Source organism: Lissotriton vulgaris, chromosome 1_1 (assembly GCF_964263255.1).
Source record: "Lissotriton vulgaris chromosome 1_1, aLisVul1.2, whole genome shotgun sequence".
In the NCBI taxonomy this organism is placed as follows: domain Eukaryota; kingdom Metazoa; phylum Chordata; class Amphibia; order Caudata; family Salamandridae; genus Lissotriton; species Lissotriton vulgaris.
Genome location: NC_141685.1, coordinates 1,918,234,417 through 1,918,262,027, shown reverse-complemented (window position 1 = coordinate 1,918,262,027; position 27,611 = coordinate 1,918,234,417). Strand labels below are relative to the sequence as shown.

The following is a 27,611-nucleotide window of genomic DNA, read 5'->3' as shown; positions in this document are numbered from 1 at the left end:
AAACTTTTTTAGAGGATGTGATTTAAAAGCTATTCAGGTCTTTCCTCTTGCAGTGTAAAGCGCCAACTCTGGCTGGTCAATCCAAAACATTCTAATGTACATTCACTGTCAAGCAAACACTCACATTGCAATTCCTTTAACTGTTCTCTGTTGGTTTGAGGTTCTAAGTAGAGCCTACACTAAGATAACCTTTGTACTTAAGACACTCACAACACCTGAGCTGACATGTTTCTTTCTTGAATTTCAGTACAGCTACCTCTAACTGCCTCGTACCACTTTTAATACATCAAACGCCTCATTATCCTCTAACATCACAACATGAACCTGTAAAATGACAGACCCCAGTTAAAAAAAAAAATTGGGATGCATCTGTCTTTTCAAAACCGGCACATCTGAAGCTAACCCAAACGTCATTCGACAAAATTTGAATGCCTATACTGGTGTCATATTATGTTAATTACCTATGCTTGAGAATTGTGCCTTACCTTGTGATATGTTGATGACAGATTAATTCCAACAAAAGCTGCATTCTCTCGGAGTAGCCAACATCTGACTAACAGTGTTTGGATATCCACTCACATTGACTTGTTGATCTTTTTTTTATAAAGCATTTCTTTAATACAGCAGAAATAGATAAGAAAAGTGAAGAGGTTTTATAAACTTTCTGATCACATAAAACATGTGACCATTCTCCATTTATAACACATATGCAGGGAACAACTGAAATGGTAATAATTTTCCAAATAACAATCTAGTTCTTGGCATTCTAGTTAGGAAAACAGCGAGAAAATAGAGCTATACGCTGTTGTTGTTTAATCGGCTATCAATTGATGAGGTACCAGATCCTTGAGGAGGCAGGAGACAGTAGGAGGTAATGAAATCAGAAAGAAATAGGGATAGGCGCTGTGGTGTGAAAAATGGGGGATGAGGGTGTGGTGGGCCTCTCCAAAATCCACGAACAAAAGCAAATGAATCTTTACACCTTTGGTGGCAAAATCACCACTGGTGCAAACCCTCTCAGAACATTGTACTAATTTTAGAACACAGCCCCTTCTTTAGTCTCTCGATTTTTTTGACTATCTAGTTCCACCTTAAATTAAACACAGGCAGCACCTCGTACCCTGCCTTTACCATCTCCTTGTTCAAGGTGATCTTATGAAAGAAACACTATTTCCCTCAACCTTTTTAAAACTATTGACATTGTTATACTTATATCCCTGTCGTCAGGTGCATGCCCGCCCTCCATCAAACCGAGTTTTTGGAGGGCGAGGACTGGTCAATGATGAAGCATGACACCAGGTGGTGTGTGAGACCAGTCTTACACTTTTTGTAAGATGCCAATATTTTAAATTAAGGAACATTTACACTTAGCTCACTTTTGTTTTGTTTTTTTTCCGCTAGGAGCAGCTCTTTTGTGGCTTAAATACTTATGTCCCAAGCATCATCACCGTCAGCGCCATCTTCTCCAGTCATCAACAGCTTTAGAGCACTATGATTATATTTTATTCGCAATTGCTTCTTGCCCCTCCAACCTAGAAGCAATACTAGCTTTCCCCTTAAAGATATACCGCCTACCATTTTCAGCTCCTTAAAACAGACTGATACCGCAAGCATTCACAAAACTTGGATAGGTTTCCTTGGATTCACATCAGTTTGGGATAAATGTTTACATTTCACTCATTAAATTTTGATGTACACCTCTGCTGATGTCAGGGATAATGCAACGAAGTTTCATTTTTTGTTAGTTTGTCCAACTACTGGTTTCCCTGATGGAGTTAGGAAAAATGGTATGGTCTTCACACAATACTATTTGTAATGTCTTGTACAAAGCATGAACCACAAGTACAATAATGTCCTTGTAATGTAGATTTGGTTAATACCAATACATTAATTTATCAAATGCAAAACAAAACTGACTTAAAAATTGAGTTAAAATAGTAAGAGTGTTCAAGTCTGGAACTATCGCTTTTCTACCCGAGAGTAAGATCCAGCCCAAAACTCTGCAAGAGCTGGTGGCCATGAAACGGGTAGGCTTGCTTTAATTCCAATGATAAAAAATAGTAATGTTAACATCATGGAACTTTGTAAAGAACCGGTTTCACTGACATCAAAGTGGAGATATTACCTTAAATTGTTATGTAGCTATTTATTCCTTCGATCAGAATAAGATCTTTGCTTACCCATTCTGTAACTCTTCCTTAGTAAGATGCTTGTACAAAGATGGAAACTTTACTCTATAGTAAAGTGCTGTGACAACCCATTGGGTCTTCTTCGTGCACCAGAAAACTGCAATTAAATAAACGTAGCATCCCAATGCTTTTCACAAATAACGTCCTCATGTTCAAAGCCCACAGTACTATGCCTTCAAATAATTTTTTCGCCCAAGATGCAGATATACACAGATTTGTTGCCTCTTATTATCTCTTATTAGCACATACCCAGGAGTTCCTTGCATAGTATCATCACCTGCTGTTGCAGCTGAACACTCATCGCCCTCTGTCCTGTCAACATTTACCGCATTACACTCCCTGTGGAATGGAATTACTTCTTTCACTTACCAAATACAGTTCAAAGTCACTGCTTACTGACATCAGATACCCTTAAAAGTAAGTTATCAGTGTCTTCTAAAATGTTCCAATAACAATGTTGTTGCAAAGCACCGGCATAGAGGGTTTTTGCAAGTTCCGATCGGTTATACGCTTCAAACACATTTGGACCAGTTCTGCTCCGAGCATAGGCTACAGGCATCAAAGGGAGCCATTGCTGGACCACTCAGATAGAGCGAAGGCAGGGGGGGGGGGGGTGGATTGAAAAGGCTTGTTTCAACTCATAACATACGGATAAGATGGAGAATATGCTACAAATGTCTTTTTTGTTAATGGGCCAAATTATGATGTCTCAATTACTCTGATGAACAAATAACAATAAAAGTTATTTAAAAAAAAAATATTTTAAGTTATACTATCAATGCATCGGACAGCATGACATAACAGTATGACATACTCACCAAGCAAGTACTACAGAAAATACTAAGGTCCAGACTCCCTGTTTCTGCAAGTTCAACTATTGTCTGTGAATAGAAAGAAAAATAATATATATTTTGCCTCACTGTCTGATGGAATGATTTGATAACAGGAAACTATGTTGCAATTAGTTACACAAGATGAAAATATAAGGCTTTATTGTGTTTAAATGAAGAATTAGCATATTTCTGAACAGCTGTTGGATTTAGGGAACTTTTTTTTCCTAAAAATAGAAGAAATAATATGCAAAACAATCACTGTGAGAAGCATGTACATACAGGATCAGATCTAAGATTGCATATAAAACATATGTATAATATAGCCAAGAAAATCAAACTTAAGGACAATAAACAAAAGTGTTGATGCAGTGGTATAAACTAGGCAATTTGCATCTTGACAGCATATCATTTGTTGCCTAAACGGGTATATGAAATACGCAAAACATGCAAGCTATAATGCACATTTGAACCTGTATGGTAAATACTTGCGCCCAGTTACCAAATTTTGCATGGGCATTATTTACTCAAATAGACATCATGCACACAATGTTAGGATAACTTGATGTTCCCATTTTGCTCTTTTTTCTCAAATGATTAAAGTTATTAAATAATGTCACCACTTCAAACAAATCTCATAAAAAAGGCAACTGCACTTTCAAACGCTTCCAGTAATGCTTAAAATGAATTAATGTAGGTATTAATTAGATCTTCAGCATCACTAGAGGTTTTTGAATGCCCAAATATTAACTTCTAAGACATAGCAACAATGGAATCTTATTTTCTAGTTCAAACAAAATAAGGGAGGTACCCTAATACTTTACAAAAGTGACGGATCTGTGTAGCACAAAAAAGAGAGAATTCCCTTTTCAAGGAGATCAGATTTTAAACAAGATGAAAATAAAAGTGGTTATAAAAACCTACCTCCAACTTGGACCATGTTATATAGATGTTAATATTAACACAAACAAAAACGCGAGGTATTATAAGAACAAAGAGGGGACGTAGAAAAACCGGCCACAGATTATTATCCACGTTGCTAAAATATGTCTCAGTAATGGCAAAAAAATACAATCACTACAGAAAACAAAAAATCATGTACTCATACACAGACGTTCTCTGCTCATCAAAATTGAACCCAGTGAACTGGCTACTATGGAGGCTGGCCATGTGGCGAACGGAGGCCTCTTCGGAGAGCCATTCGGTAAAGAACTTTGGGGCTTTGTAAACACTTTCTCCTCCCATGACAAGGTTCAACATCCGTTAGTAAGGTGTTCAGCCAGCAAATTTTTGCAGGGGCCAGAAGAGGTAGGGGGCACTCCTCCGGTCCCACGTCCAAATCTTAACCCCCACAGGCTCAAGACTAAACGCTCCTTGCAATGGCAGGACCAGAAGCAGTTCCGAGGCTTCTACCCCTCGAGAGGCTGCGTCAAGAGCGGTGGTGGGAAATGCGGCTTCCAAGGAGCTAACAAGGCACCAGGAATTGTCACAGGTAAGGCTTACCCCTTTTTCCTACCAGAGGTGGGAGGGAAGGCTACAGGGGTTTCTTCACAAGTGGACAGAGATTACACAAGACACGTGGGTTCTTCCGACGGTCTCTGGGTTTCACAGAGGTCCACAGCACACCGCGTTAAAGGTCTTGCCCTCACCCTTTGGTTTTTTCGCGAGAAGCATCTCAGTTGGTCAACAGGGAGGTGGTGGAACTCATCCAAAAAGGAGCCATCGTTCATGCCTCCCCTCATCCCTGGGGTTTCATCAGCAATCTTTTTGGTCGAAAAGAAAAAGGAAAGGGTTTCAGGCCAGTGATCAATCTATGAGGCTCCAATCAGTGGGTGGTTTACTGCCATTTCAAAATGAAAGGGATCCACCTTCTCAGGGACGTTCTTTTACCAGGCGACTGGATGGTAAGGCTTGACCTGAAGGATGCCTACCTGACCGTGCTGATTTTTCCTCTACACAGACTATTTCTGCAGTTTCAATGAAGGAATCGGTTCTACGAATTTACTTGTCTTCCGTCCGGCCGGTCATCCGCTCCTTGGTGCTTCACCAAGTTGCTGAGACCGGTTATGGAATGGCTCAGGACACGAGCCGTACGCCTCAGTCTATCTCGACAACGACATCCTCCTGATGCACCAGAACGAATCGGTGTTGCTCTCTCAACTGCGAATGACTCAATCCCTTCTCCAGGATGTCTGATTTATCTTGAACGACCTGAAGTTGGTCTTCATTCTCACACAATGCTTGACCTTTCTGGGGTTAGACGTCGAAACCGTGCACCAATGCCTGCAATTACCCCAGCCAAAGATTTGCATGATTCGCAGGGAGCTGCGCTGGACCTTAGCAAAGGGTACCTTCTCCCTGAGACATTAGGCTTGGCTCGTCAGCTTGTTGGCCTCGATCCAGGCGATCTTCCCCAGACCTCTTCACTATAGGGAGCTGCAACGCTTGAAAACGCAACATTTACATCAGGGCTGTCAGTGATCCAAATACAAACAGTCTCTCCATATCAATTGTTTGGAGCCCCTGGCGGGCTCTTTTGCGATCCGGAGCCTAGCAGCCAAAAAGGCATCCTGTGCTATTCTCTTAAAGATGGACAATGTCTTCGCGGTGCAGTATATCAATCACCTGAGGGGGCACAAGGTCCAAGGTTCTGGTTGATCTGGCCAATTACTTTTTGAACTACTGTCTCCGGCACAATCGGTCCGTCACGTGGAATATCTCCCAGGGAGTCTCAACCAACCAGCAGACTGGCACTCCAGGCACCTGCAAATTACAGTGTCTAGTAGTTGGACCCCCAGGTATTTCATGAACTCATGGATCATTGGGGTCCGTGTCAAGTGGATCTCTTTGCGTTGCGCATTAATCACCAACTACCACGTTTTTTTCAGTTGGAGGCCGGACCCTCTCGCGGAGGCGACTGACATTTCTCCAGGACTGGACTCTTTTTCGGGGGTACGCCTTTTCCCCTTCTTCATGATTCCCAGGCTCACGGCTCTAATCAGACGTCAGAAAGCGGAGGTGATCCTGGTGACACCGCTTTGGAGAGCGCAAGTCCGATTTCCAGTTCTCCTGGAACTTTCTATGGATTTTCCAATCCAACTACCCCAGACTCCTCTTCTGCTGACGAGCTCGAACCGCGAAATGCACCCTCTGGTTCAAGGCCCTCATGGTATGGAATATTAAAGGGGTCGTTGGGAAATCCCTGGCCTTTCGGAGGGCTACCCTTCCTTATCAGAAAGGGTTATTTGGAGTCCATGGTCAAGTTACGGGGTTACTATTCCGTGGGGGTGTGGGTCATTCACGTGGTGAACTACTTGTCGGAGCTGGCTGAGAAGGGCTTGACTTACCGTTCAATTAATGCCAGCCGCTCTGCTATTTCGGCAGGTCATGCGCCTCTGCATGAGATCCCGGTGGGTGAACACCCACTGCTTTTAGATTGATGAGAGGTATTCAACTGTCTTTTCCTCCACGCCTGAAGTATGCCTCCTTATGAGATGCAAATACTGTCCTCCAACTATTCCAGTCCTGTTATCGATATCTTTCGCGGAAGCAACTGATAGGGAAGTTGGCTATGCTTTTTTGTCTGATCTCCTGCAAACGAGTATCAGATGGGCGAGCGCTAGAGGTATCTTCTCGTGTTTTCAAGCCGGAGGGCATGTCTTTTACAATTGGCCAAAGGACAAAGTTCAATACTAGGGTCGTACATTATCCGTCCTTCCCCAGTCATCCCAAATTGTGCATGGTTCAATGCCTCAAGGCTTATGAAACACTGACGGAAGAGTATTGCCTCCCTGGGACCTCACAACATTTTCTGTTAATGAAACCTTTCAAATCAGTCTAGTCTGCCACAATTGCACGCTGGGTGCGATGGGTACTGCAGGAAGCTGGAATAGACACCTCCACCTTCGGGGGGCATTCTGTGAGGGGTGCCATGGCGTCCAAAGCCTTTGTACTAGGTGGTCGTTTAGAGGACATCCTCAAGGCAGCAAATTGGTCCTCGAACTCTGTTTTTAAGGCGTTATATTTCAAGTCTATCTAAGGCATGGCGTCGCTAGTGGTAGATCAGCTTTGAACTAGCATAATCCGAGCCTCCGACATAGAATGTAAAATTTCCTAGCTATCGTGAAGGAAAGTTTCAATTCTATAAAGGACGCGGAGGCGAGGATTATTCCCTCCCATTGCACTTTGCCTCCTTGTACCCTCCCTGTGTACTTTCTCCAGTATCTGTTGGATAAATATTTCTATGATTGCATTTTTCTTTTTTTAAATCGAACAAGATGCTTTTGTTTTCAGATGTTTGCCATGATAACCGATTTCACTGTCCATGATGTACATTGAAACTTGCTGTTCCTTGTGATTGTACATTTGGCTGGTTCGCCGGTGTTCTGATGCGATCTCTTTGCCTTCGCAGGGTCAGACCAGAAGCAAGATTACTGATCGGAAAACAGGATAACCTTGTTCGCCCAAAGAAAGAGAAGTGCAGTTCCTTGCTACTGTTTATATGGACCTATCTCTATGGCAGAAAAGACTGAGGTAAACTCAGAAAAGACAGAGGTCCTCCTTCTCGGACCCTGCACCTCTGCCTAGAACAGCACCTGGTGGCCCTCTGCCCTCAGGAGCCAACCCACCCCTACCGACCACGCCCGGAACCTCAGCATTATCCTCCACTCCTCCCTCTCCATGAACCGCCAGATTAACGCAGTCGCCTCCACTAGCTTCAGTTGCCTCTGCACCCTCCATAAGACGTTCAAGTGGTCCCCCCCAGACTGCAGAAAGACCGTCACCCACGCACTAATCACCAGCAGACTGGAATACGGCAACGCCCTCTACACCGGAAACCAACAAGTCTCTTCTGCACAGGCTCCAGACTATCTAGAATGCCACAGCCAGACTGGTCCTCGGAACACGACGCCAGGAGCACATGACCCAACACCTACGGGGCCTCCACTGGCTCCCCATCGAGAAGAGGGTCACCTTCAAACTTCTCACCCAAGCCTACAAATCCCTCAACAAAATCGGACCCAAATACCTCAACAAGAAAGTATCCTTCCACGTACCCAAGAGGAACCTCCGCTCCACCGACCACGCCCTGGCAGAGGTCTCCCGCAACCGCAGGAACAGAACCGGCGGGAGAACTTTCTCCTACATAGCGACCAAGACCTGGAACGACCTCCCTGTGCACATCAGACGCTCTCTGACCCTGCAAACGTCCTGGAAGGACCTCAAGACCTGGCTCTTCTACTGATCCAGAGCCGTCCCCCCACCCCCAGCGCCTTGAGACCCTCGCGGGTGCGTAGAGCGCTTTCCAAACCCCTGATTGATTGTTTGTTTGTTCTGGTTCAATGCAAACACTCATGGGATTGTAGTCTTTTGTTTTGACTCAGTTGTTGAGGCTGCTGAGCGGTAAAATAAAGGAAGAGTTAAGCATAATTCTCACCTCCACGTCCTTAATAGAATTGAAACTTTCCTTCATGATAGCTAGGAAATTTTACATTAATCCTGTTAAATTTCATCTTAGTGGTTAAAGCCATTCAATTTTTCAAATCGAGCTCTCCTGACGAACCTTGCCCCAACTTCATCTTTTCCTCTCATGCAGACCTTAAAGAACACTCCTACTACACTATTCAATATTTCCCGGTCCATGACAGAACTTCCAGTTGCTTGGAAGCAAGCCTACATCCTGCCTTTGCTTGAAAAAAATCCTCCTCAGAAACCCCTTAATCTGGCAAATTTGCAGATTTATGTCCCTCCAGGCGTACCCAGCGAAGGTGATTAAAAATCGAATCAATGACCAGTTACTTGGAAGCAAATCACTTGCTATATCCATCTCGGTCAGGTTTCAGAGAAGCCACACAGCACTTGACGTTGGGGTTTAGAATTTGATATACTTTGGACAAGGGCAATCCGGCAGCCGCAATCCTACTTGATTTCTCTGCAGCATTCAACACTGTGCTACACACCACTCTACTTAAACAATCTGCACAACATGGGCAAACAAATGGATGCCTTGAACTGGCTCCAAACATTTCTCTGCAGCAGAGTTCACATGGCCTGACTTCTATTGTTAACTTACAACTCCTAAAAATGACATGCAGTCCCTCTATTCCCTGAGCACAAATCTTAATATTTACATGACCCCCACTGGTTGATAGTATCAGATCTCTTGGCTTTGACAAAGTGTCATATGCTGATGACACACAGCCAATCATATGCATTGCTGAAATATAGGATGAGATGAGAAGAATTGCCTAAAGCTGAATAGAGACATAACTGAGGTTATCTTATTCTGTAAAGCTGCCAAACTCTGATCAAAGCAACGGTGATCTAAAGAGTTAGGAACCCCATTTCCCACATCGGGGTCATACTGGACAAAAACTGGTCTATGAAATATCAGGTGACTTCTGCTTCTGCCTAATGCTATGGCATCTTTCGGATGCTCCGCAATTTCTCCAAATTGGGACGAGCAAAACAGTCACGCAAATGCTGACCAGCTATTTACATTTTTAAAACGCCCTGTGGGTGGGCACCCAGAAGTATCTTTTGAGGAAATTCCAGACTATTCAAAATGCAGCACACCATTAGGACAACCTACCACTAGACATGCAGCTAACAGAGTACTTTATATCCTTTCAAAATCAGCTGAAAACCTGGCTCTTCTGATTTTCAACTTTCCCAACCACCCCTTAGACATCTAATAAGTCGATACACCAGGTGTGGTGACGCTATACACATACATATAAAAGAACTTAGCAATACAAGCCATTGAATAAGAAGCACACTAATGAGTGACAATAACGCCAACCAATGGTAAGCAAGGGGTGGGCTCTAAGTTCACAATAGCTCTTTAGCAACTGGAAAGCTTGTGCTGTCTGGTAGATGACCTGAAAACGGGTATCAAAGCTGTCAGTATCAGCAATATAACAAAAATATTTAGATCAAAGAAAGACTACTCTTTAGTTCTCATATCCTATTCTCATACACCAAAAGTCAAACAAACCATATTCGGGGTAATAAACAGAAAGGTTCCGATGCTGAGCCAACTGTGTGGGAGTTGAATAATGAAGAGTTTGAATTTCCCATTAGTTTAAATGCTCTATGCATAATCATTATAGAGTAAACAAATGATACATAGGTAAAAAGAGGGAATACAATGGATTAAAAAGAAAAACATCCTCCCAGGGCATTAAGTCATTGCACAACTTGAACCAATTTATTTTGCCTTTATGATAAATACTGTATTAAAGTTGTGGTGTGTAGTCTCTGATTAATTTCTTTCCTACTTAAAAACTCCAGTTATTTTAACAATTGTGTAGTGGTGGATACATGAGGACTGAATTGTCTAGCCTCTTGAATCAAAACCTAAATTTCCGTTGCAGCTCTTTTAAAACAAGAAACCATTGGAGCCAGCAACAATTTTCTTTTGGAATTATTGCATTTTGCGCTATTCCATAGCAATTTTTAATGGAAAGAGAACTTTTATGCTCAATGTAATGGAACATCCGTGGGTTTTGCAGGGGCACCATCCTAAGTGAAATTTTTAATGTCAATATTTGAACTTGAGCACATACTGGAAAAAGAATCGTGGCAAGAGCATCTGATAGCTTACAAAAGATACACTGACACGCTCCACTACCAGACAGCATTTCCTAAGATGGGTAGGTAGAGCGCAACCTTACCAAAGCGCTCTTGTGATGGTAAGTCTACTCAAAGTATTCTGCACTTCTAATTGTTTTGCAACTTTTATAGGGATTTTAGGAAATCAATTTTAAGCCCACATTTTACGGCTAATAGATTGTATTCCTACAAAACCGCTTTCAATCAAATTTGCCTTCTGGAAAACGTGTCAATATGTAATGCGGTCATTGTTTTTACTCAATTGGCCATTAAGCGAAGGAAGGAACTTCCATATCTGGAATCTTTGAATTATGAAATAGAATAGACTGTATATCTTTTTAAGAAAAATTATTGTACGTATTTTTGCATGACGATATGTAAATAATGATTGATATGGTGTATTTATATTAATGTGGAAAATGTGTTTCAAGCAAATTTATTAGGGTAAAAATGTTCGCAGGAGGGTACATATTGGAAAATAACTAGAATATTGCTGTTTTTATGATGAACTGATTTTTTTTATAGAATGCTTTTATGGATATATTATTATATACCAAATAAAGCTTGTTTGAATTTGATACATTGACAACATTTTCATAATTTGGAAAGGTGATGTACAATTGCTACAAGATAACATCTCAGAGTCGAAACTGTCCCATGATCATATAAAATTTACATTTCACATTGATAAAGCACAAAATTGCATTTCTTGATGTTTTAGTACAGATTGATTCACACAATCAAAACACATGTGTACACTAAGAAAACTGACGGAAACAATTGTTTACATTACAAAAGCTTTCATCAAAAGTCACTTAAGCGTCATCTACGATACTCTAAATTTATCAGGCTGAAACGAATAACATAAGACAAAAGCACTGGATATAATACATGGTTTTGCAATTAAATTTAAACAATGCGGATATCCAGAAGACATTATAGAGAAATCCATCAACCCAGTGTTAACATTGGACAGACAGTTGTTACAGAAGACTTAATCCACCAAGGACAGTTCCACGATTTGTGTATTAAAACATTCAATCAAATCTCATCAAATTAAATCTATAATTATGAAACATTGGGCCATGATTCAAACGGAACCAGATTTCCAAAACATATTTGAACAAAAAAACAAAATTCGCCTTTCAACGATCTAGAAATCTTAAAACATTAACTAGCCAGAAGAAAACAGATATCAGCACCCGTAAAGGAATTCAAAGGTGTGCGAACTGTGTACATTGTAACAATGTTATCATTCGGAATCAGTTTACTCACCGACAAAAGGTTTCACAATTATTTTACAACATTCTAGTACGTGTGACACTTGTAATGTTGTATATGTCTTGAAATGCCTGTGCGGAAAGGTATAAGTGGGGAGAACTAAGCGAAAGATCAGAATACGGATATCGGAGCATAAAAGCAACATAAGAACTCAATGTGAAATCTACAGTGGCAATGCACTAGCAACAGGTGGGGCACAATATAGCACAATTGCGCTTTACCATATTTGGAGCCCTTAAAAATTCGCCTGGATATTGATCATCAGAAACAACTTGCAAGATCTGAATTTTTTGGATAAAAAAAAAACTTAATGCCTTGCAACCACATGGGATGAATGACAGACTAGAATTTATTTGTTTTCTTTAAATGCAATTTTCTTTATAGGTATTCTTGTATTTTTTAGGCTTATACTTGTTTGAACTGACTTTAATGATGACGTAGTGATGTAATGCTTTATGTTATTGGGTTTTGTATTTAAGTGAGACTTTTCAGTTTAGATGAAGGGTTAGGCTTTTCTAGTTTAGTCAACTGTACAGTTTTGTTAACCTTTCAGTTTTGTTTAATCAGGCATTCGCGATCTCTTTATTGCGCGCTGTCACTTTTACTTTAAGAGCACACAGCACGTAGGTTGTAAGCCACGTCTTCTTTATATTGTCATTTTCACTTTAAGAGTACGTTTGGTCATAAGCCACGTAACATATTCGTTTACTTAACTGTCCTGAAGAGAACGTTCACAGTTCCATGGCCGGAACACGATGAATTTACACAATTCGGGTAAGCTTGCTTGCATGCCGGCCAGTCACTTTGGGATAAGACCACAGAACGCGCACGTTATTAATTATTTATTCGCGGTATATGGTTTGAAAGCAGTAGAGTTTGCGTTGCGTTCACGTAACAGGCCCGTTATTAATCGCATGAGTTCACGGAGCATGCTTCGGTTTCAATAGCATACTAAAAGCTGTTTAGAATCTTTTAGGCTTTATTTTTTAGATTTCCCAGAGCATGTTTTAAGCACAAAGAGCATACTAATTGCAGGTTTTACTTTATACACATTGGTTGGAACCGTTTGGGCTCATATTCTTTTGAGTAGTTGCGCAATTTGCATGGATGAGCGGGCATGTTTTTTATGGTTGAAATAACTTTATCATACTAAACATCACAGTCACCATACGCATAGTTGGCGGTTCACTATGACATCTGGTATCTTTTTAACCCATCACTTATCAATATATCATCTTATTGGCTACTGAGGCCTGAATTGAGATTTTCTCTTTCATTTTCAGACTGTATTAAGAAACCCCTGATGAAGTGTCTGAGATGACCCGAAATGCATTCGGTTATTAGATGATCACTGTGTATATTAGGATTAATACAATGAAGGATTTTGAATCATAAAAATCATTGTTGTGAATCATAAGTAAAGACATGAACCAACACTTACACGTTTTGGAGAAGACTTTTTGGAGAACATTATTGTGATTTATTGGATATTCAGAAGAAAAACTTTGTGATTTTAAAGCTAAGTGTGCCTTTCTGCTGGGAACGGTTGACCCAATCCTGACACAACTTGAACCAAGTCACACACAAGCTGTTTCACCTGGTTCGCCTAGTACTTAGCCAACTGATTCCTGCTGGTTTCAAACAGCCTCTGCCTGAGACTTGCAATGTGCTTAAATTCTATGGTAACAACTGAGTGCTAGCCATTTCTTTAGAGACACTGTATTCTGTAATAGGTTATTCCTTGTAACTATGGTAGTTGTATGCAACCAATGAGTATGGCCCATTAGTCGGCTCAAAAGACACCTCTCACAAGGTTCCTGAGACTCCCAAACAGAAGGTGGTTGTGGCACAGTAGCAGTGGACTACATCAACCAAGGAAATCATGGCATGAACACGAATACCCAAGGAAACAAAGGAATTTCGCTGGCCCAGAAAACCCTCAGACCTTCAGTAAGAGAGAACAGAGCGTTCATGGGCATGACAAAAATTGCAAAAATGTGCCCCAACTAGAATGAAGTAGGGGGCATGCTGAGCAATTCTCTTCACTAAGGAGTTGCCGGTAAGCCCCTGACAAAGAATATCACTTTACAAGACACAACTACAAGCAGAACTTTAAACGTGAACAGGTCAAGTAGGCTGAATAGTACACCACACAAATGGTGGATCTGTTTGGAGGTAACAGAACCCCTATTACTCAAATACAGTCTCTTGTACAGGTGCATGTTTGGTTATGGGAATAAGCACATTAATTCTATGGAAGGTTAAGGGGCAGTTCATACTGTTAGCACATTACGGATCTTGAGCACCCGTTTCTAAAATACTTCACAGATTTGATATATGGTGCTTCTATGAAGAATCTGATGATAATAAAGGTGGTCAAACAGCATGTCAAAAATGCTGTAGGTCTTTTTTTTACATTGAAGTACAGGAAGGGAGGTTATTGTCTTGCTTGGTCATCAAAATACTTTGCCTCCTTAGTTTATTCTTGCACACGTACATTGGCCTATGAAATGGAAACGTTTAGGCAAGAGCTAAAGGTGGAGGGGGTTTAAAGGGCCCCCTCTGTCCACATTTTCAATACTGATGCAATGATTTCTACCTTATTTTAAGTATTCTAATCACAGCAACCAGCTGAATCAGATAAAATGTAGTCCATAAGAAATCCAACCACCTTGTCCAACAGTTGAGCCCTCTGCAACTTGTGCTTCTAAACAGCACCTTCTGTTGAAATATCCTTCCAGAAGACCTCAAAGCGATCATACAAGGGTCACAATTTTTTAAAAGCACTTGGGGATTCATTCTTTTTAGGTCTATCTCCCCACAATGCTTTAAAGGGCAGCTAATCTGCATCTGGAGTACTTTGTTGAAGTACCTAGATAACTTTCATGGTTGTTATTGACCGCCTTCATCTCTGGTCCTGCCCAGAGATGAAGGCGGAATCTTACCTCACCGCTGTTTGATGATGTTTGTACAATTGGAAAGGTTAGAATTGTTGTCATGCTGGGACAGGCAATTGTGGTTCCACTGTATGAGCTAGTGCCTTAAGCAGAGTCAAATGTTAAGAAAAATTGATACCGTGGGCGATTCAGCCCTCTGTAATCCACTAAATTGCAGCTATTTCAAATGTCTGCATCCAACACTTGAGCATACGAAGAAACTTGCTATCATTTTCACCTTTCCTCAGAATAACAAGGTAAGTAATGCCTTTAGTCATATTTGGATTTTGTAAAACCTGCCCCTTAAGATATTCTTCTAAAAACTATTTCCACACCACTTTTCAAACTAGCAAGTGAAAAACTTTCTCTGAAGCATGGGCAGAGATGCAAGATATCTTTCCCGGTAACTCAATTTTTTTTCGGTCTGGATACAAGTCAGCATTAGTATTAAAGTGGGCAAGTAGGTTATAAGCCTTCAATTTATTATACTTTGTGCAGCAATAGTCATTGGCTGGTGGGCCATGGAATCTGAGTCAAATACCTCCTCAACTGGGGGAATCATTTGAGCCAGTGGAAAGTGCTGGGACCAAGGCCCTGAATTTTGTCTTCGTTTGAGTTCACTCCACACAATTCATTTCCTAATGTCAAGGGATTTCAGGGCGGGTCATGGTCAGTTCTGTGGACCACATCTATGTTGGTGCAGAAAGAGGTTCTAACCAACCTGGCACATTTGTAGGTTTGACTTCTTTTTCAGCACCTGGACGTCAACCCATGGAGACTCAGAATTGAGAGATGTCTGGGTCAGAGCTGCTGGACTATCCAAGTCCACATAATCAGACTTCTCTTTTGGGGTGCCCAGAGTGCCAGAAACCTCCTGAACAAATACAGCACAATCAGTCAGAAGGCCTAGACCTCTAATGGATGGGATTATACATGAAGAAATCCTGGTGCCATATTTTTTAACATCTGAATCTTGTCCAACAATGGAGTAGTCCTGCATCAGGAAGATGCATCAAGATTTTGAAAGACCCCAGAAGCAGGACACTTTCCCTAACTAAGAAGAGCACTTCACCTTTTTAAGGTGCTTTCTGTGCTCATGATGGGTGAATATTTTCGGGGATTATTCCCTGGCTGATGGCATGCAAACAACGGCAATAGAAACCATGAAATTAGGCAATCAGTGGCAAAAGACCAAGAAGAGGTTTTCTGCAATAGACTGAGGGCACAGAAAAGGTTGAAGCTGTATTGCTCATAACGCAAAAAGAACACCTGATGGAAAGAATGCAGAACAATGTCATACATTCACTCCAGTACAGAGATCTGGGCCTAAATCCATCGTTTGTTGCTTTGATTTAACCCAGATCGATTGACTGGGGGAGAATGTTTGATTTCCTCTGCATTCGGTCCATCATCTGTGTGTCTTTTGTATTCCTCATGATGGCATGCCAAAGGCAAGCCCATCTGCACACATCCACACTGTGACCGCTGGTCCAACAACTACCCACCACAGCCCAAGAATCCACTATGCTGAAGCTTTCAATGCCATGAACACAACGCCCATCCCGCAGTGCATCCTTGCCTCCCCTGCCAGCACTAAATGTGCATTCCTCCCATCTACAAGACTTCAAGACCACGCCGAACCTGAAAACCCGGAGAAGGAATAGCTATCATATACAAGGAAAACATCTGTGCCATCACATCGGTCAAGTCCAGCGACCACCTCAAGCACATAGCCTTCAAGATCAGGACCTCCAGCAATGTCACTCTAAGAAGAGCCCTATTCTATCAACCTCCCTTACCCACTGGCAACTTTTTGAACATCCTTGCAGAAGTCGTTGTTCTGCTGGTGCTCAACTCCAGCTCCTTCATCCTTCTCTGCAAGAACACTACCCAACACCACCAACTCCATGAAGATTTGAGCTAATGGGACTCACCCAAAAAAAAAAACACCCCCACGCAAGCGCACACCTCCTCAACCCGGTCTTCCTAAATTTTGAAGACCTCACTAGAGGTAAACCAAACACCCTCACCTTGACTGACGAAGCCCTCATCTGCTTCAGTTCAACTACCCAACCAACACGGAAAAACACTCACCAAAAATCCCGATGCAACTGGAATAAGGACTCGGAGAAAATCTGGACCTCAGAACTCCTACCTCAATGCTCACAAACCTCTGGAGCTTGCCTGCTTTGTCTTGTACTACCTCCTGTGCAGGAATCTTGCCACCACTCAGATCCTTCCTCACAGTACAAAACAAGGCACAGGCAAGGTGGTACATTGGCAACCACTGAATGGCCAAACACCTCTGCATATAATTGGAATGCCACTGAGGACACCTCAGCAACGCCTTTGACAGAGACACAGACAAAGAAGCTGTCTGGATCTATCACCAATGACTTATGAATTACAAAGCAAGTCACAATCGCTGAACAAGTTGAAAACCGCTCCAACAATGCAAAATAAATCTTTGCCACTGAAGTATTTCACATCCCTCGCTGCCAGCTCCATGACCATCACTCCATCAGAGGAACTCTGCTCCTGTTCTCCCACTATTTCAGCACCAAAATCACCCCCACATATAACAACCTTGCAAACAACTGTCTTTCTGCACTGGCTGTCCTCCATAACTAGGACATCCAAGAAACTACCCTGAAATGCTGGCCAATTATCACCCACAGGGAAACCTCCACCACGAAACGCTCCATCCACTCAGGAGCTCCCTCGGACCCATGCCTGCACTACACTGTCAAAGGACTCCACCTTATTTGCAGCACTCTCACACCAATCTCAACAACTCTCCCACCACATCCACCTTCCCAGACTGAGGAAAACATGCAATGTGTCTACTTCTCCTGGAAAAAAATCCCAGCAGCCACAAAAACACTAATGAACCCCAGACCTATCTACCTCGTCCCACATCCGTCAAATGACCTGGAAAAAAACATCAACAAGCGACTTGTTGACCACATCAATGTCAACCACCTCCTGGGCCCTGCTAAGTCAGGAGTTTGACCAAACTAGAACACCTAGACAGCCCTCATTGCTTCCACTGATGCCTAATCAAGAAGAAAGAAGATAGAGAAGCATTCATCTTACTCGACCTCTCAGCTACTTTCAATACCATCTCCCATCTCATCCATGACACCGGAAAACATGAGTCCACCCTCTGCAAGATCAGCTCCTTCCTCCAGTTACCCACCCAATCCAAAAGCCCGGCCCCATCATCGTCATTTGCCTCCAACCTGATCTGTGGAGACCTTCAAGTCTCCTTGCTCAGCCAGACGCCCTTCAACGTCTCAACAGCCCCCCTTACCGACATCGTCCGATCCCAGGACCTAACATATCATATGCAGACGACACTCTGCTCATCAGCTCCGTTTTTCGACAACACCTCCAAATGAAGTTCACCAAATGCATGTCAGAAGTCGCAAACTGGATGAGGACCAAATCCCTGTAACTCAACTCCAACAAGATGGAAGTGCCCTTTATGTAAAAGACCCGCCCTCTGGTGCTCTGCCTGATGGTGCTCAGAACTTGGATCAAACATCCCCCCCGACAAACTCTGCAAGAAACCTAGAGATGGTGATCGACAAGTACAGGTTAATGTCTAGCCAGGTCAACACGGTCGCTCCCATCTATACCCTAAAACGCCTGAGGAAGGTTTTAAGATGGCTCCCACTAAACACCTGAAGATCCATCAATCAAGCTCTGATCACCAACCGACTGGACTACAGAAACTGTCTCTATGTTAAAATCACCACAAAACTCCCCAAAAGACTCTAGGTCATTCAAAACGCAGTGCATGACTCACAATTTCCCACTCAGCTCTCTCATATCCAAACACCTCAGAGACCTCCACTGGCTCCCCATACACAAACATGGTGTCTCTAAACTCTACACCCTCACAGAGTACTACACAATCAAGGCCCCAAATCCCTGAACACCAGCATCACCTTATACACCCGAACAGACACCTTCACATCACAAACGTCCTGCCGATGTTGCACCTTTCCTCACCTAGCTCCTAAAGCCTGGAATGACCTCCTGTTACACATTAGATCTTCCACCTCCCTCCTAGAATTTTTGCAAGCAACTGAAAAACTGGCTTTTCACTTGAACCCAGTCAGGATGAGCCTCCCATCCCCCATCTTCTTAGGCACCAGGAACTCCCCAGATGATATGAGCGTCAAACAAATCTTCATGATTAAACAATTTTTATTCAGTTTTATCAACTTTAGACATTAGCAATTGTAGCAGGAAATGGAGGCCATTCTTTTATAGACATTAACATTTGTAAGTGGATAAGAACAAAAATATGTAGCAATTTGAGATCGAGTAAAATTTGAGCGCATGAAAGAAATCAATGTTCAATATCTGCACAAACAATAGGCTAGTAGTAAATTGCAGTGGCTCAAAATTATGTAAAATGTCTGAGTCCTCTGGCCACACGCTGCTGTGTAAAAATTGCCTCCCTGCATGTCATAGAAAGAGGAGAGGGAACCAATAAAAAATGGGGATGGGTTGCAGAACTTGGAAAAAGAAACCAGGGAAAGCACAAGCGATAATGTAATAATGCTTTGAATATTATGATGGAGGCGGAGTGTAGCCAGGGAACTGTGGCCTTTAAGATTGGTGCGGTGGGGGTGGGTGGGAGGGTGTTGGGGAGGGGATCAGATTTCCTCTCTTGAGCCACTCCCTTGTACTGAATAAGCATTGTATCACAGAAAGCAGCTATAGGTCACCGGCGTACACAACATACCTCCTCCCAATGCAGTGCAGCACTTTCGGCATCACCCCATCTAAGCAGTACCTTGCACCATTGGGAGAGAGCTGGGGGGTGTTGGGCTCTCCAGTGCATGGTTAGTAACTGAATGGCTAGCAAGAGGGAGAGGTTGGAGAGGCGCACCCAAACCATGTGATTTTTTTGTCGGTAGAAAATACCTAAAGCAGTAGCTTCGCAAGAATTTAACTAGGTAAGTTCTGTCAAAGTGGCTAATGAAGTATGTATTGTGCGCCAAAAACGCGCTATGCTGGGGTAAGACCAAAGCATGTGCTGAAGATTGGCAACCTGGGATAGACATCAATGTTACATATGTTTGTAAAGGAAAGGGGAGGGCCGGGAATCCATGTGTCAATTCTGGCCCACAAGAAGGGTATCACTGGTGTCTTGGGCAATAGGAATAAAAACCACAGGTAACAAACAAAACTGTAACCAAAACCAGAGCCTGCATCCAAGGGCAGCATGCTCAAAACTTTGCTCTATGAGCCAGTAAATAAAACTGGGGTGTTCCTGGAGAGCCACTAATGTTGGAAAAATAGCAGAAAAAGAAGCTTAAGTCGAGGTAGGACGTCAGGGGTTCCTGGGCGGTCAGGGGGTAACTTTATAGTAGATCATCTTCTGTTTGTGGCTTTGTAACCGGGCCTAAAAAAAGCCCCTCATGCCGAGCCAAGTTATCCTCGCATGCGGTATCACTGGAGTCAATATGCTGGGGCCACAAGGATTGTTGTCCCAGTGATGAGTCTTACCAAATGTTGATTCTGGCCGAGTGCATGAGGTGAGAACAGCCTAGGGGTGCCACAGGCCGATTTCAAAGTCTATTTCTTCTGTGTCTACGCCTGCCGGGCTGGGATGGGTTAATGCTATCTTCGGGGGCGATGGCTGAACTCAAAGTGGTTCCCACCCAGTCCCAGGCTTAGTTCGGCTCAGTGAAGAAGTGAGCTTGTTGGTAATGCATTACCCTCATATTAGCTGGAAATAGAAGAGAGTATTGAACATTTAAGTGTCAGAGGAAGCGCTTTATTTTGAAAAAGGAGGAGCATTGCTGCTGAGTCCGCACTGTGTAGTATGGGCCTACCAATATGCATCTATTTTTATATTTTAGAGCAGCTGTGCATCTAGCCACCTGTAGGATGGCATCTCTATCTTTGTAGCAGAGTATCTTTGCCACCATTGAACTGGGAGGGTGGTTGCTAGGCAGAAGTCTGCAGCAGGGTACCCAGTGTACTCTATCCATTGAGAAATGTGGGAATTGTGACTGGGTTGGTGTGAAGATCTTCTCACATTCCTCTATAAATTCAACCATTGTCTGAGATCCCTCAACACCCTATGGTTGACCCACTATTCGTATTTGTTTCCCAGTACCCTCCCTTCAGCGTCCTTCACAAGACATTCCAGTCTTTGCATTCAATTGAGGAGATCCCGTGTGAGCTTGTCTTGCAAAACATGGCTTCATCTCAGCGAGGTAATTTCTGCTGGTCTTCATGCAGGGGTCTGAACTCCACTCAAATTTCCTCTATGCAGAACTCTACAGATGTGCATGGGGTCTCGATGGCATGTAATCTAGTTTAGCTTGGGGTAGGGCAGGTCCCAAGTCACTACATTCCATCCGATTCGATGATCGAGCTGCTGGTGAGGGTGGGCGGGATTGACTCCTGGTACTCTGGTCAGCCCATAGTGGCCGTGGGGAATTAGGCAATTTGAGATCCCGAGGATGTAACAGGTAGGCACGCCGCCCAGGTGGGCAACCTGTCTAGAAGGCCTCCTGTAATGTCCCTGATTGGAGAGGGTATCAAACCAGGCCTGAGCCCCAGTCACACTAGGAGGCAGGCAGTGGGGTGGTAACTATCATGGTAGAGGCCAAGCGCAGTATGGATTAACACAGTGGGTTAGGGACCCAGTTGCGTCCTTTTAATTTTGTAGGGCTATAAACACGCACAAACAGCCATGTGCAGCATAATGAGCGACTGGACACCCCTTGACACCGGAACCACAACATCCATAATGTCCTCCATCCATTCCGGAGCTCCAACTGACCCCTGCCCTCACAACGCCTTCAATCTCGGACATAAAGAAATCGGACCACCGCTCACCAGCATCAACTAAGTGCTTAAATTCGCCACAATCCTAGAATCATGGAAACACACCAAAGTAAAACCATTTCTGAAAAAACCAACAGCGGACCCACCCAACCTCAAGAGCTACTGGCTACTCTCGCACCACCTCTTCCCGACCAAGGTGCTGGAGAAAGCAGTCAACAGCCAACTCACGGACTACTTAGAATCCAACCACCTGCTTACCCCTCCCAATCTGGATTCCACTCCAACCACAGCAAGAAACCACCCTATAGCTGCCACAGACAACGTAAGAGCCATTATTAACCACAGCAAATCAGCAGCCCTGATCCTCCTCGACCTGCCAGCAGCCATCGAAACATTCTCCCACCACCTCCTCATCCAAAGATTTCACCACCTCAGCATCTGCAGACAGAAAAGCCCTCAAGCTACTATTCTCTTATCTCACCGGCTGCACACAGAGCCCGCCTCCCACAATAAAGCTCCTATCCCAAAAGCATAATTAGCGGCGTACTCCAGTGTTCCTCTCTCAGTCCCACACTGTTCAACGTCTACATGATGCCACTAATATCCACAAGCTCAACATAATCTCATATGCCAACGACACCCATCTCATACTCTCCCTCACCAAAGAGACAGACTCCACTAGAGCGAACTTCCAGAGCGCCATGTTGGACGTCGCCGACAGGATGAGAACCAACTGCATCAAGCTCAACACAGACAAAATCGATGTACTACTCTTCGGAAGACCGCCTTCACCGTGTGACGATACCTAGTGGCCCTCCGACTAGCATCTACCCCCACCACCCACGCCCGCAATCTCTGCATCATCCTCGACAGGAGCTCTCTATGAGACAACAGGCTAACTCGGCAGCAGTCGCCTGCTTCAAAACCCTCCCAATGCTCCGCAAGATCTTCAGATGGATTCCAACAGACACCAGAACGGTCACACAAGCTTTCATCACTAGTCGACGGGAACGCCCTCTCAGCCAGAACTACCACCCTCCTCCTCAAGTACCCCTGAACCATCCAGAACTCAGCAGCAAGAATCTTCTGCAAAATCCCAAGGCATGTCCACTTTACTCCCCCCCCCCCCCTCCCCCACCACCACCACCCACCTCAACATGCACTGGCTCCCCATCAAGAAGAGATGCCATTTCAAACTGCTCAGGCACACCTACAAAGCCCTCCACAACATAGGACCTGAATACCTGAACAACGACTGACCTTCCAACACCCCACCAGACACCTGTGGTCTGCTTTCCTGGCCCTCGCCACCGTCCCCTGAATCCATCGTACTGGAGCCAGAGGATGCGCCTTCTCCCACCTCGCTGCTAAGGCATGAACTTCCCCATCCACCTCCGAAACTCCTCCACCCTTGCCGAATTCAAGAGCTGCTTAAGACCTGGATGTTCCAATAGCTCTGCCCAACACAGCGCCTTGTTAACCCTATGGTAATTAGTGCACTTTAAAAATACTGATTGGCTGATTGCTTAATTAGGAGCCAAGTTACTTGAAGGCTGGGCAAGTATTATTCCTACCAAGTTACTATTGTCCCTGTTATGGTGATGTAATGAATTCTGAAGCTGCTGGAACGTCAACTGCCAGGGCATGCTTATTGCTCACATGTTAGACCTGGCAGCATTTTTTTTATCTTCTATCCTGCTGATTCATTTCTTATGTGGAGCCATTTCCACCAGCTACCAGCAGAGGGCACCTGGCGTAATTTTGAGCAGCCAGCCTCACATGTAGCACTGGCGGCATACTACATATACGGATCAAGTCGTCTCCAACCCAGGCTAGGCAAAAACAGAAATGAGCGCAGGAAGAACAGAAGAGGTGCCCAACGCTTCCTAGGTAAGCACAAACTGCGTTGACCACAGACACCCCAGGTGCAGTGATAGTAGTAAATATGGACCGTTGACGCCTCAACTAACGAGAGTCGTTAAGGTCGGTCTCGACGCTCTGGGCTCATCCAATGCTGCAGACTAACTTAGTAATGGGTCCCAGCGACCCCGCCGTCTGTCCCGTTCACCAAGGCGAGGACGGCTGCCCAACGTCCTGGTTTGGTAAATGCACAACCGGCCACTGGATCTTCATAACGTGCATTTATTTATAATAAGAAGAGGCAAACCATGAACTTGCCATAATGTAGGACAAGAGTCATGGAACATGTGTTGGAACGTGTCGATGGAGTTAAAACTTATCAAGATGACGTTTTAGTTTTTAGTTCATGTGCGGAAGAACGTGATACGAGATTGCGTGAGGTATTCAGAAGGTTGAGAGTGGTCTTTCTTTACAATTAGAAAAGTGTAAGTCTAATGTTCCCAGAAATAGAACATTTGGGACATATGATTACGGGGCATGGTATTCAACTTGTGTATTCTCTTCGTAACATGCTGAGTCCGCAGAATAAAGAGGAATTGTTGAAGTTTTTGGGGGCGGCAGAGTATTAAAATTAATTTCTTCCATCATTTGCTAATAAATTAAGCATTTGGGAGGTTTGCTAAAGAAAGGTGTAGAGTTTTGTTGGGCTCAAGCATGTGAGGAGCAATTGAACCATGTTAAGGGGAGTTTGGAAACCGCTTCAAGCTTGGGTAGTCGTACCCAGCAAAGAGACCGTTTTGATGACAGATGCCAATTCTACAGGATTGGGAGCTCTACTTTTGCAAAAGTCAGAGGGTTCAGAGAAAACCATTTTATTTCACAAAGTTTGAGAGGGGCAGAAATCAATTATTCTGTCAATACTGAGAAAGGTTGTCTGGGGCTATAACGTTTAAATGGATCATAAGCGCCTTAGAAAAATGTTCACCAAAAAGGAGTTGATTTCTTATCTAGTAGAATTCAGAGGTGAATAGTTGCTCTTCAAGAATTTTGATTTTGTGGTATCGTTAGGTGCCAAAAGTGACAAATTCAGAGGCAGATTGCTTCTCAAGATTGTGCAAGTCCCACTCTGAGGAAGAAAATTGTAACAGTGAATTTTTTGAAGATTATATGTCAGGATGAGTTCAGTGTATGTAAGGTTACAGGTGTGATCATCCTTAAGGAGGAATGGAGAAGTGAACTTGAAAAGGATAATTACTTGCAAAGGGTCATTGAATGGTTTAATGATCACCTGAAGAGTAAGGATGATTGCAGTGATAAGGTTAAGTGTTATTGGAATGTGAAGGCTGATTATAGGGGCAATAAGTTTGTTCCTCTGAGTAAGTTGAGGGATAGGTTAGTCGATGATGCTCATAGGAGTCATATCCAAAACTAAAGGGAGACTTAGAGAAAGGTATTGGTGGCCAGGAATGGATATGAAAGTTGAAAGAGTAATAAGAGTGTATTTGGATAGTGGCAATAATTACAAGGTTTTGAAGTGCAGGACTCAAAGTATGGTTGTGCTGGAACCTACATCAGGATAATGGATTGATGCTGCCTTAGATATTGTAGGTCCCATCACGGATTTCTTCTTTGGACAAGTAGATAATTACTTGTATCTATAGGCACTCACACTGGACAGAAGCAAAGATTGTGAATTAAATGGAAACACAAGATATTGTGGATTTCCTTGAAGAGTTATTTGAGGGAGGAGTTTTCCCATTTACTTTGTTGACAGACAATGGTTTGCAATTGACGTCCAAATTTATGGAAAAGTTTCTAAATGAAAGAGGAATCAGGCATAGGAAGACAGCGTTGTATCATCCTGAATTCAATTGTATGATAGAAAGCTTCAACAAAGTGGCAAAGGAGTCGATTCAACATTCTGTGGGTATGGTTTGAATTTGAAAGATGAAATGATGAAGAAAGGTGAGGTTATATAGGTTGACACCGCATTCCACCACAGGGGCTACTCCTCTTGTGTTATTTAGAAAAAGGCTAACTGTGTCATGTACTCCAGGTGGGTGAATGATAGACAACTGAGTATGTTGGGTGAAGAGTTGTGTGATAATAGTTGGGAGGAAAAGAAAATTAAAAATATTGAAAAGAAAGCTGAATTATGATAAACGCAAAGTAGTTACAGCAATCATGGTAAAAGCTGGTAATAAGGTAAAAAAAATGTCTTCACATAGAGGGTAAGGTTTTGAAGCTCAGTAAACCCATGAAGGGGTTTAAGAAAGTTGTTAAGATGGATGAACATAGAATTTAGAATCATGGTAAGTTAGCAAGGTATTATCCTTGCTAGCCCTATTCCTGAGCCAGCACTTTGGCTGAACCAATGTGAGAAAGACTAAAATGGATGGATCAAGAGACTTATTTCTTTGGTGGTCTTCCCAAACTGAAGAGTCAACGTGTGTGCAAGAAACCTGTTTATTTACAAGACTATGTGAAAATTGGACGTCATTGTTCCATTTCTCTTGCAATGGACTTGTTTAAAGGGATTATCTGTACATATGTCAGATTTTGTAGAGGGGATGGTGTGTGGTATCCGTTGTGTATGCAGAATCTTTAAGTAGTACCAGATTGTTATGGTAGGACCTGTAATGTTGGGGTCAGATGCTCTGGCAGTTGGAGGAGAGGAGGATCTAAGTGGATCGGGTGCTCTATCTTCTTGATCTTGGCATAAACATATTTGGATTTAACCATATCAGTGTGCGACTCATGGCTAAGACCTAATGTTCTGTCTCATCTCCCGTCCACTCCGAATGCCTACAATATTTAATGGGGCAAGATATGGAGCAAGAAGAAAATCCCAAACACCAAGGAGCAAAGTTAAGCTGTTTGTGTCTTATGCTGTCAAGGAGATAAATAGGATGCTAGAAATTTCAACCATATCAACTTACACAAGTAAAAAACTTTGCCTATTACTGGGGTATCAGATAAGTACCACAGTGAAGAATTCAGAAGCATATGGCTGAATCTTTGGAAATGAAGGGTCCACAGGGATGGAAGGCAGTTTTTACAAGTTAATCACGAGTGAGCGTGTAACAATATAAATGTAGCGATTTCAAATATAAGGACCAATGCTAACAAAGTCATAACTTGAGAACCATTTTTTAAGCCCTCGGAAACAGTAAATAGCAGATCAAATTTCAATAGGCATTCAAAAGCATAAAGGAACTTAAAAGTACATATTCCATATATCTCAAGTTGTGAAATGCAAGGCATGCCATAAAAGAAAATGACAAAATAAAACAAGAAAGATTGCTTTACGTTCTGTCGATAAGTTGTAACACTTAACAGGGTCACCCTGTGTTCTTCTAAACCTGGGCCAATTAAATTACAAAAAATCTGTGGTTCTGTTGGATCAATGAATTAATTATTTCAAATGGATCAATTAACTGAATATTTTTAACAATCTTTGTAGGCTTTGCAACAGTCTCCAAACATAGAAGTCAAACACACTAAATAGAAAAATAACACACATACCCCAAACAGTTGTGCACCTCCAAGGACGGAATATCATCTACAACAGTTAACTGTATGTTATAAGCAATATTTCTCAAACATGGTGCTCCATGCACAGTGACAACAGATGCGATGCTCGTGCATTGTGAGAGTACGCGTGAAAGAAAACAACTATGAATGGGTAATCATTCGATTATTACGTTTTTTTCAGTGTCTGTAACAGCACTTTGCAGCTGTACATTTGTATTTCACAACACCTTACTCAATGTTTTTGGAAAACTCATTAAAACATCTAGAACGTTACCTTCTTCTTTTGTTCTTCTGTGGCTTTGATTATTCCTGGGTCAGATTTCCATGATTTTCCAAAGTTGTAGAAAAGTGCAACACTGTTAGCAAGGAACGGCAGATGTACAAAGAGAAAATTCAGATGTGAAAAAAGGTTAAGGAAAAAAGGCTAAGCTTGGAAATGGTGCACAAGGTGCGACTAATGATGGTACTCAATAAATGCTTCAAAGAAAGTGTTAATCATCTTCACCAGCCAACATTGCTATACTGTAATGAACAGTACAGTGAAGTGT

At 42.8% G+C, this 27,611-nt stretch overlaps 1 protein-coding gene across 1 annotated transcript in view; it reads right to left on the bottom strand.

Annotated features, from left to right (window-relative positions):
* ZDHHC17 (zDHHC palmitoyltransferase 17) overlaps positions 1–27,611 on the bottom strand; it is a 520,726-nt gene that overhangs the window by 218,438 nt on the left and 274,677 nt on the right. The window contains exons 11-12 of the mRNA XM_086919563.1: positions 27,338–27,462; positions 3,008–3,070 (exon numbers count right to left, since the gene is read on the bottom strand). Coding sequence (XP_086775689.1) covers positions 3,008–3,070; positions 27,338–27,462 — 188 coding nt within the window. The remainder of the gene's footprint in view (positions 1–3,007; positions 3,071–27,337; positions 27,463–27,611) is intronic.